This window comes from Akebia trifoliata, chromosome 9 (genome assembly GCF_017979445.1).
Source record: "Akebia trifoliata isolate Shusen 1 chromosome 9, ASM1797944v1, whole genome shotgun sequence".
Classification (NCBI taxonomy): domain Eukaryota; kingdom Viridiplantae; phylum Streptophyta; class Magnoliopsida; order Ranunculales; family Lardizabalaceae; genus Akebia; species Akebia trifoliata.
Window position 1 is genome coordinate 1343826 of NC_141383.1, and position 11973 is coordinate 1355798.

Here is an 11973-nt window from a genome sequence, read left to right on the forward strand (position 1 = left end):
CTTCCAAATCAGTGCTCAGGGGTTAATAGAGCAACAGTTCTTCCCACAACCTTTCTAATTATTGTAATGTTCATTTAGGGGTTTATTACCTTGTTTGGTAGTGAACATGCGTTCAAACAACTCAAACACCCTAGTCACATTACTCTCTTGAGAGTACATCCCTCCAAGAGAGGTCCAAATCTTCTTTGCAGTATCAAGGAGTAGGACATTGGAAACCACAGATGGTTCCATACTTAACCAAAGCCAAGTCATAATCAATGAATTTTCACTCTACCAATCTTCATAGTTCTTTGAATCCTCAGAAAGAGGATCTTCAACTAGGTACTTCGCTTTTTCTTGGCTTGTAAGAACACCTTTATAGCATGGGACCAAGAATGATAGTTATTTCTGTTCAACTGTACTAAAGTAATCTGCTTGGTTGAATCATCACTTAAAGAGCTATATTTATGCATTAGAACAACCACAAAAAGGAGCAAATACACAAGAAAGGCAACAACCGGTGTAAAAGATACATAAAATTGTTGTAAAAGATACCTAAAAGATAAGTGATAAGGGTAAAAGGCGAAAAAAAAATGATCCACCAATTTTAGGTACAGCAAAAAATCCAAATTCGACTAAAAGAAACTGACTTAGACACCATCACCGCAATTAAACCTTCTAAAAGATCTGAAAAAACAGCACCATATATCCCCAAAATACATTCACAACCAACCACAAGCACACAACCATGCCCTAGATAGACATATAGGGTTTATCTTGCACCACCACAACAAATAGAAGTTCGTTTCACTACAAAACTGTAGGAAAAAAAAGATCAATTGCCAAAAAAAAAAAAAAGTTTAAAAACCCAAAAAAAAATAAGAGAAGGAAAGAACTTCGCTCTGATACCAAGTAGAAAATCAAAATAGCCTAGAGTAAATAAAAGAAAAGAAGAACAGGAGAAAGAGACGATTGGGGAGAGGGAGAGAAAGAGAGAACCGAACACCCCTTAAGGGTAGGGTCAGGCCTCTCCTCAAATATATTTAAATAATAATAATAATAATAATAATAATAATAATAATAAAGTAAGTGGGGCCCACCCCATTACATAAAAAACGCATAAGGGGTTGTTGCACAAAAGGGCCCATAGGGACTGTCGTACACAATAGAAATAGCCCTAGGAGCTATGCACACAAACAGAAACAGAATTCTATTTCAGAATTCTAACAAAAATCAAATAATCCAAATTAGCATTCTCATATGGGTTGAAAAATCTAAGTACAGGAGTTAAATAATACCTTCCAATCAGTGAGATACCAATTTGGAAGAGCTAGAATTCTAACCTCGTGTCAGGACCTACATGCCAAAGGACAATCTCAGGTAGATAGTTTTTATGGGGCGTAAGCCTCCCAATAGATAGGTTAGAAGTGTAACTGACATTCTTCTTATTGCCATGTGAATAAGGGTTAAAATGCTAGCAATATTTTTCTCATTGGTGTATGATTAATAAATAGAATTTACAAAAGATTTCCAAGAAGAATGGGGAATATGCCAAGTTTGACACGTAAAAAGCACATATTATGCAATCGTAGAACATATTTATTTCTTTGTACATCATCATCTTCTACATACCAAAGATGGTAGAAACAACAAAATAAATAATGGAGAATGCCATGGTCTAGAACTAATCTAGGACCAAGGAGTATGCCCATGCAGGCCCGACCAAGGGCGATTTGCAAATATTTGCAGATAGGCTTTTGCCAGGCTTGAGCACTCTTAGGCCCAGTATGCTTGTGCTCAATTTTTTATGTTTACTCCTGGGAAAGCCCAAAAAGATTAGTAGCCTCATTGAGGGAACAAGCAAATAGTAGGCAAGTTAAAAAAAAGGTGCCATGTAAGCTATAGGGTGCCTTGTAAAACTACCAAGGGACGAGCAATTGCCTAATAAGTTGTCTTGATTATCATTAATAGTAGGCCCTTCAAGTATTCACATATTGCTTGTGTGCCTCACTTGTGTTAGTTCCATTAGCATACTTGCAGATCATGACCTACAAGTGTGACATGGTTAGCATAGCAAAGAACACAAAAGTGACATTGTGGCCAGCATAGGCTTTCTCAAGGGTACTTGATATTTTTCTCGTGCCTTCATATACATATGTTAAATGCAGGACACAAATCAAGCCAACAATCACAAGTTCCAATGGCAATTTTGTAATTATTTAGGTTGTTGCTTGTTTGGATCCAAGGTTATTTTTTTATCACTTACTTAGTTGGGATTAGTTATTTTTAGATTTGAGTTGTCTTTTGATTATTTTGAAAGCGTGATTTGAGTTTGGGTATTATTCACGTCATTTTATTTAGACCTTATTTTCAAGGGTCAAAACTTGTTGAATTAAGTTGATTTTCATGTCATCTAAAAGGTTATCTGGTTACCTATCCAACATGCATAAGATTTTATGATTCCAATGTGTTTTGTGAAAGTTATGGTCAAAATACTGATAGGGTATCACTTTTACACGGGATATGTATCTTAGGGTCAAAAATGTCAAAGTTTAACTCATGTTAGGACAAGGATTTGAGTCTAATATGTGAGAACTAGGTTTCTCCAGTAATTAGATATGGTGTAAGGCCATCTTAGTGTGATTCCAAGGTAATTCTTCTATCTTTTCTATTATCTTCATCATCATCATCTATTATTTCTCTTCATCTCCTTTACTTTATTTTCCTATTTTAGATCAAATACATAAACTCTTCCTAATGCAAGACAATGAAACCTAACCTAAAATGATGGATCTAAGATATAGAATGAACCAATAAAGCAATAAGCCAATAAAATATAAATCTAGCATTCATGCATCCACAATTCAAATAAGAAACTATTAAATACCATGCTTAGATACTTATCAAAAAAAAAAAAAATACCATGCTTAGATCCTAAGCAATCACAATCCTACAGTTAGTAATCCCTCAAGTGTTTGGATGAAGGGATGCCAATGGAAGTTGAACTTCCGTTAACTTAAGAGTCACAATTCTCAATCCAAGTGAAGACTCTAAATCCAAGTTGAACATTCGCTACTTTAGGATCACAATTCTCAGTCCAAGTGAAGACACTTCGACCATTTCAAGGATTTAGAGAACATCCTATAAATTTTTATTCAATAATCTATTGTAAATAACATAAGAAGTCTTTAAATACTAAAAAACAAAACCCTAAAGCAAAGAGATCAAAATATATCAACTACCCTTAACTTAAAGACAAAAAATTACAAAAATACCTTAATTTCCGTAACTTTATCTCCCTTAAATTTAGAGCCCATATAAACTTAATAAAAATACATAATAAAGTTACCAAACTACCCTCAAACAACCATACCGAGACCATGGACTACGGAAAAAAAAAAAAAAAAAGGTTGACCGAAATGTAAGATCCAACATAAAAAATAAACACAAACCTCTAAAAAATTATAAACAAAATCTTAAGTTGAAATTTGACCATTGGACACTTAAACGACTAGAATGTCCTCATCACTTCATCAGTAGGCCAATTCAGTTTTTCTCATTGGAAAGTTATTGCTCTTGGATTGGTTGAATGCTCACAACTTCACATCATATCCCTGATTACAAAACTTTGCATTTATTTTTTCAACATATAGCCAATTGGGATGTGCCAATTAGGATGGATAAACATCATTCAGGCTTTTTCAACATAAAGAAGCACGGTTGGAAATCGATAGGCCAAGTAGGGTGGATAAACATTCAAGCCTGAATGATCTTGATTACAACACATAAGAGCATAGGAATGGGAAATGAGGGGTTGCTCCCCCTCCACTCTAAGCCTTATAGTTAAGACTTATTTTTGGGATACTATTTGATTATCCAACATTTTGCTTGTAGTTCTTAGGATAAAACGGGAAGGCTTGATCAACAAAGTTAATTGTTCCACACAAATTCTTGTAGAGTACCAAAGATCTCCATGTGGGAAGCTCTTGTGCATAAGTAATAAAATATTGTAGTCATTTAATTTCATTGAATTAGTTTCCTAAAATTTATCCTTTGTTAGCAGTATATGATACAACTTTAGTGAGAAACAATTGAGATTAGAAGGTTGCTTGAGAGGTGTAGAAGGATTAGGTAACGACCACTCAATATCAAAAGTGTTATCAAAAGAGATGTCTCAACAGATCCAACAACTAAGTGTGAGAGTCGTCCCTTCTTTTGTGGTGCAACCCTCCTCTGTTAGGTTTCCATGATGGGATTTGGAACCTTTGGAATTTATGAATATGAGGGATAACCCTCGTTTCACCTATGCACTTGAGACTTATCAATTGAACTAGAGAAGATAAGTAGAGACATCAAGAGATGTCTCAAAAGATCCAACAACAGGGTGTGATAGTCGTCCTCTCTTTGTGGTGTAAGGCCCGTCTTTCAGGTTTCCATGATGGGTTTTGGAACCTTGAGAATCTATAAATATAAGGGATGACCCTCTTCTACCTATGCACTTGAGACATATCGGTTGAGCTAAGGAATATAAGCAGAGATGTCCCAAAGAATCCAAAACCCATGTGTGAGAGTCGTCCCTTCTTTTGTGGTGTAACCCTTATCTCTTAGGTTTCCACGATGAGTTTTGAAATCTTGAAAATCTATAAATATGAGGGACGACCCTCCTCTCACCTATGCACTAGAGCCTTATCATTTGAGACAATGATCATAAGTAGAAACGTCAAGATATGTCCTAGAGAATCCATAAGCTGGGTGTGAGAGTCATCCGCTCTTTTGTGGTGTAACCTTCATCTCTTAGGTTTTCACGACGGGTCTTGAAACCTTGATAATATATAAATATGAGGGATGATACTCCTCCTACCCATGTACTTGAGACTTATCGATTTAGCCAAGGAAGATCAGTATAGAATTCAAAAGATGTCTCAAAGGATCCAACAATGGGGTAGGAGAGTCATCCCATATTTTGTGGTGCAACATCATCTCTTATGTTTCCATGATGGGTTTTGGAATCCTGAGAATCTATAAATATAAGGAGTCACAATCCTCTCACCTATGCACTTTGAACCTTATTGATTGATCTAAAGGAAGATAAGTAAAGGCCCCTCCCCCCCTCTTCTTCAAGTTTTAGGACATCAAGCCCAAATTGAAGGTGCCAAGTAGCTTAGTTGGTAAAGTCCATGGGTGATGATACCATAAATCGGGATTCAATTCTCACCATCATTAAGTTATTGATCTCATTAAAAACAGGCTTACCAATCATCAAAATAAAAAAAATAAAACCCAAAATCAATAGTTCAGATCGAATGTGTGAAGTGTGAACTACATTCTTTATTTTAGTTTACCGACTTAAGAGCTCTAAATCAAGTATTACATGTGATACATCTTATAGAAACAGCTAAAATGTTTAACAAAAGTATCTCAAAATTAATAGAATTTGAACAACAAGTAGCAATGAGGAAGAAATCTATACCCATTTTAGAGGCGGAGACATCATTCTTGAGATGGGACCGAACAGTCTCAGCCGACAACCTTTGATAATTGCCCCTATTATCAACCCAACTACTACACACCGCATTCTCCTGAGTTCCCATCTTACTTGCACTCTGCACCTCCTTCTTCTTTCCAGCATTTTTACCCGACAACGAAGCAGACGAAGAACATCCATCAACAGCAGCCTTGGATAGATTACTAGAACCAAGTGTCAATCCCTTGTCGCCACGAAACCCAAAGAAACTCTCTTGCGGTAACGGCCCTGACTTCGTCTTTATCCGATTCAACCCAAGCGACGATGCAAGAATTGGTGAAACCGAAGAAGAAGAAGATACCTCCTTTACATCTGCTGATATTCGCAATTTTAAACCCGAATTCGAAACTTCTTTCCCTTCAATCTCCTTCTTCTGTTGCTGCTTCTGTGGCGGTTTCGAGCCATCTTTAATTAGGGTTTGACGACAACCAAAGGTATTGATCTTTTGTTGTTCATCTTTTTTAGATTTGACCTTTTTTTTCTCGGATCTTGAAGGGGAATTAGAACTTGGAGTTTGAGGACTGTTCGATCCATCTGACTTTGAAGAATCTGATTTCTTCGAAGAGAAAAGTCTTCCTTTGAACACCATTACTTTTAGGGTTTTTAAGTTCGATCGAATTGCTGGTTTTACAGACAGACTTGAGAGTTGAGACACACCACCCCAAGTTCGGACTCGATAAAGGAGCGATATTGTCTGCAAGCCTCTTTTATCTCTCTATCTGTCTTGATAAGTAAAAGTTTTAGTGTGTAAAACCAACTGCTAAAGAGTGTTTTAAAAACCGGATCCAATCGAACCGGTGGTCCAATAAAACTCGACCGGATTTGTGATAAATTTGATACGGTTCATGAATTGTCGGTTTTCTTAAGTGTCATCGTTTTATCAAATATTAATAGTGTATTTTAGTAAAACCCTCATTTAGGCCGCCCCGCGAAATTGGAAAACGATGTCTACTTGGACTTTTTGTTGACCCAATCTAACTAAACCAATGTTTTAAAAGTCAGACCGATTATTAACCTTATGGCTGACTTCATTGATCTAAAGTGGTCTGATCGGTGGATCAAACCGATCAAACTCGAAAATGAAATATTAATAAGTATTTTTTATTTCTTCCAAAATCAATTAACATTAAGAATTTAATAGTCGTTTGTTTTCAAAGCATGGATCAAGCCCAAAATAATATTTTTTTTTAATTTTTTTTGTATTTTAACTATGGTCTAAACATGAATTTTAGAGGGTTGTAGTGATTTTTTTCAACATGACCATCAATGTGAGATCATTAATTAAAATATATTTTGCCCTTGATCATTCCATTTGTTTATAAGAGAATACATTAGCTCAAGGGGACATATCATCAATTTCGAAACACAAGGGGCATCTCAAATATTCACCCAAAAAAATGGACCGATCATTTCACCAACCTAAGTTGGGTCAATAGTTAAATTGATTGAACCGATAAACCAAGTGGGCCGATTGATTTTTTATAAAATTGGGTTTTTTATATTGACTCAACCCGTAGAAACTAACGGATCTAGTCCAATCTTGTAGGACTGGCTAGTTTGATCTGATTTTTTAAAATATTGAATCAAACCATAACAAAAATAATTCTCTTAATATGGAGCGTTAAATGTATAAAGTACCCTCATGTGGTTGTAATTGCAAAAATAACTTTCGATTAAAACAACTCACCTTCGATCGATCGCAACCTAATGTCAACTCAATAATTGTGAGTTCTCAACCATGCGGATTTGAACCAATAAAGAAGATAAAATTAGTAAGACCCCCTATTGTAAATAATTATATTAGTATTGCCCTTGTGCATGAATGAAAAGTGAATGGTTTTTTCTTAATTTTTTCATATAAAATGAAGCTTCGAGGTCGAAAATGTTAAAAATGACTCACTTGAGAGTTATCACCTCCACCTATTGCACAAAATGTAGGATTTTTAACTTGATCACCCAAAATCAAAATCATTAATGGTATAAATTCAAAGCAATATATTTAACAAATAAAACCCTAACTTTCATGAGAACAATTCAATGGTAAGCAATAAAAATCTCAATTAGTACACGATGAGTAATGGAAAATCTTGTTCATCTTCATCTTCTTCAACAAGATAAAGTTAGAGTTTTTTGTTACATCAAACACTATAAAGTGGGAGTACTCTCTTCCAAGACTGCAATAGTTAAAAGTGTTTCTAGTTCATGTGTTTTACTTTCCTTTTCTGGACTTTTAAATAAGGGGCATCAAACCAAAGATATTCTTTGAATCTGGCTTTGCCATTATCTACATTTGTGTCACTAAAGTTCTTATATTCCTTCTGGTTCAGTCAGTCCTGTTATTTTTTACTCTACAAAAGTTATACCATTTGTGAGAATCATGCATTCGTATTTTACATTACTTATAGTTAATTATATTTACCATTTCTTTCTCTTTCATCCCCTCTGGGGTCATTTGAACCTTTTTTTGACTTTCCTTCTCTTATCTCTATTGGCCCTGATTTTTTTTTTCATCCTCGGGCTTTTTGGTTGTTTTTTTTTTTATTTCTCTTTCACTATCATGCAACTCTTCTTAATAAAAAAAAAACTTTTTTTGTTCTTCGTCCTCTGATTTTTCTTCACTCTTTTTTGGTGATAAATCATTTGCTTATTTGACACTTTTATTATCCTCTTCTGATGTTTCCTCCTCTTGTTCCATTGGAATAGTTTCTTCTTCATTTTCTAAAACATCACAAAGAAATAATTACTCTAGAGTTAGTAAAATACGAGTTTTAAAACTTTATTTTACTTAACTTGACAATAATGAGAATCTCTTGTATTGTCTCTACTTATCATTTTCTAAATTTCTCATTATTACAATTTGTGTGTGTGGGTTTGTGTACATCATATAAGCATTTTTCTTGTTTCAGCCTCATTTCAAATGCATCCCACAAAGCTCGTGGTGTCGATACAGTGATCGAATTCTTATTAAATTCTCTATTTTTTCCTTGTATATAACAAACACTTCATTTGTTCTCACATTTTCTAGGTCTTTCATTCAAAATAGAGAATTCAACCTATTATTCAATATACTATAATAGCAAGACATTGATTTTTCCCTTTTGATGAACCAATTTCTAAGATTTACCAACTAAAATCTTGGGCTTCCTATCTAGCTTGGTTCCATGGGTAACAAGAAGTTGGAATGCTAACGGCCTTATCCAATTTATAATTTTTGTGATTGAGGTATCATTTTCTATACCTATGTAGGATTCTTGTTACCTATTTTTCTTATTTTTTATTACCTTCATCGGTTGTCTTGTGATGTAGGACATTTACAATTTTCATTAGTCTTAATAATTTCTTAATTCTAGTAAGATTCTTATTTTTAGTTATAGTAGGATTTCTATCTCATAATTATGTTAGGGGTACAATTCATTGTTAGTTTCCATTTTATTCTAAATTTATTTTTATTATTTAGACTACAATTAGAAGTGCTTAGAAGTATCTAAATAGAGTTATAATAGGTTTAGAAAGTAGTTATTATATTATAGATAAGTTAGGAATGTTAATTTTTAATATTTTAGAAGAATTCTAAGTTGTTATGAAGGAGCTCCAAATCCGAAAATTAATAGTAATCAATCAATTCAATTATCTTTTGTCTCTTAATTACTTTTTAACTTTATGCTTTATTTTATTTTAAGTTATTACTTATTTATAAATTGAATATATCAATTTAAATTGATTTTGAATGTTCCATTAAACACAATATCTTAATTCATATCGAATATATTAATTCATACGCTTCTACTACATCATCTCGACAACAAGTTGTTAGTTTTCTTATTTTATTTTTGTTTTCATTTCTTGTTTTTCCATTGAGATATGATATTGTTCGGGTGATGGAGTTTTATGTTTCTTTTTTATTTTGCGTTGAGGCAAGTCTGGCTCTGGTTCATTGTTGTTCATCTTTTTTTCTTGTTCAGCTAGGTTATTCTTTTAAGCTATTCTTCTTCTATAATTCCTCATTTTTTCTTGAAAGCTTTTTCTCTCGTTTGTTCTTCTTCTTCTGCTATTTTTATCAAGTTGGCATCCAAAGGATCTAAAAGTTTTAGAAAGGGTTAGAGTTGGACTAGGTTGCTTCTAGATATAGTCCATCTTTAACTAATCTTCAAATTGTTTTAGTTTTTTTGAGAACTCCCTCCCTGGTGGAGGATTTCTTTAATTATTTTAAATTCTTTGAGATCCCTGGTGGAGGGTTATTTAATTAAATGGCAGGTGGACTTCACTTGAATGAATGAACCGCCGTTTGAAATTGGGCCCATGGGCTTAATGAATTGTGTTTACTTGTTAAAAAATTTAATTTGATTTATTAAGATTTTACTTTACATTATTTAAGATTTTTAATTATTGGTTTCAAAATTTTGAATTTTAAGGTTGGAAAATTACTGTTTTTCCCTCAAAAAAAGGTTTTTGTATTGGGATGTCATTTTTTAACATTTTCGGATATTTTGAAATCGATTTTTCACAAGAAATTCATTAAGAATATAAATTTGCGTCATTTATGAATTTTTGACATGAAATGGGTGCAGGTTCCACGAGGGGCATTTTAATAATTTTGTCAAATTTTGTAAAATTAACAAATAGTTTTTTGATTCTATATTGTCATTTTATGTGTTAAAAATGATTTTCCTAAGTTTAATGTAGCTTCTAGGCGTGTTTCGGCATCAAGGTTATTTTGATAATTTGGTCAATTTTTTTTTAAATTTTCTCGTAAAACTTCTTTTAGTCCAAAAATGATGATTTCTATGTTTCAGATCACATTTTTCAAGCGTAGTGTAGTTTCCAAGGTTTTTTTTGCTTTGAATATCTCATCTGAGCTTTGGAAACATGTCTAATAACAAAGAAAAACCTTTAGAATATTCATCTGATTAATGTTAGAGAGTGACTTTAGTAGAGGACATACAAGAGACATCTTGACATGGTAGTGCACACATGCCCATAGATGTGTTTTCTTCGAGATACAAGTAAAATGCATTTACGGACATGCGTGCACCACCACATCAAGGTGTCCCCTCACTTAGGTCACTCCAGTACAATTCTATTAATCCATTATCAGGAATCATCGCAATCGGGTTGACGAGTTGATTAATCAAACGAATGTAAAGATGGATTGTTTACAATTACTGAAATAGGTTCATCGCTCCGTACACTTACTGCCACCACCTCTCATTCCCAAAATCTTACCATGGCACCGAACTCCCTTTAGAATAAGAAAATGAGCTATCTCAATTGATAGTCCAACAACCTTGGGGAAGAGACTGTCACTTCCGATATTTCAAAGAAGGAAGCACAAAATTGGCATTAAGGTTTCAACATGTATAGTAAAATATTAATCAGATTTATCAATCTTCACATTTTCCTGATTTCGTTGAGACTTATAATTTAAGAAATGAAAATTCTAGATGTTTTAATCAAGTATTAACATTTTACAATGTTGCAGAATTAAAATTTTAAAACTGTGAGCACTTTTTCCTCAAAAGTCCTTATAACTTCATACAACTTGAACTTCTTAATCTACCCACTGATTAAAATTGTCTCCAAATTAAGACCCTATTTTCTCAATTAAATAACTGTCGATCTTTGGTCAATTTGCTCGATGCTGATACCATCTGTGGTACCCCACCAAACGCTAACACAAAGCCCCATGTCAGATCACAAGGCACTCGGTGGCACCTCAAAATTTCGGCATGGTCTTCTTTGTTTATATTAGCATTCCAAGGCATTTAACTTGCACCTGATAAACGACATACATTATCCTGCATATATAAATACAAAATATAATACAAGCGGAAGCATATATACATCTAATAACGTACGATAGATCAGAATATAGAAAGATAACCAAAATACAGGATTATACAAACATTCCTCACTCTAACAAAAGTCCTAACTCTTAATACAACATCTATAATACTTCTTGACAAATCGATACCACTAGGGGGTATAGCCCCAATACTTACCAAGTGACGAACTCTGATTGTCTATCTGACCCACCAAATAATCCTCACTCGTTCTCTATACCTGTCTCGTCAAGTTCTGAACTTTAAAACTAAAAAAATGGAGAAGAAAATGAGAAGTAAAAAGGGTTACTTAGTAGGGAAGCAAACAATTTCTGCTAATAATCTTTCCTAATATGAATGAATAAACATATTGAATCATTTTAAAATATACAGAATTTTACTGAATAAACTACGATTAACTGGTACATATAGATAAAGATGAGCAACTAAATATTTTAAAACTCACATTACATCCATCAGCAGTACTCACTATAACATTTTCTTTGTATACAAATCTAATTGACCAAATGAAACATTAAACATGCATTTCATTTTATATATCAAAATAAGGCAACATATACATAATACATAATGATGGAATAGTGAAATTAGAGAGTTGGGATTCACGACTGGATCACTATCAGTCGGGAC

The 11973-nt window shown here is 33.6% G+C and overlaps 1 protein-coding gene across 2 annotated transcripts in view; it reads right to left on the reverse strand.

Annotated features, from left to right (window-relative positions):
* The window catches only part of LOC147394000 (putative serine/threonine protein kinase IREH1), a 43052-nt gene extending 36824 nt beyond the window's left edge, over positions 1-6228 (reverse strand). The window contains exon 1 of one of the 2 annotated variants that reach the window (XM_086453551.1): positions 5450-6227. In XM_086453551.1, the coding sequence (XP_086309677.1) occupies positions 5450-6092 (643 nt within the window). In that variant the 5' untranslated portion in view covers positions 6093-6227. Of the gene's footprint in view, positions 1-5449 lie in introns of both variants that reach the window. The other variant, XM_086453552.1, reaches the window with a different exon arrangement.
* Positions 6229-11973: the final 5745 nt, after the last annotated feature.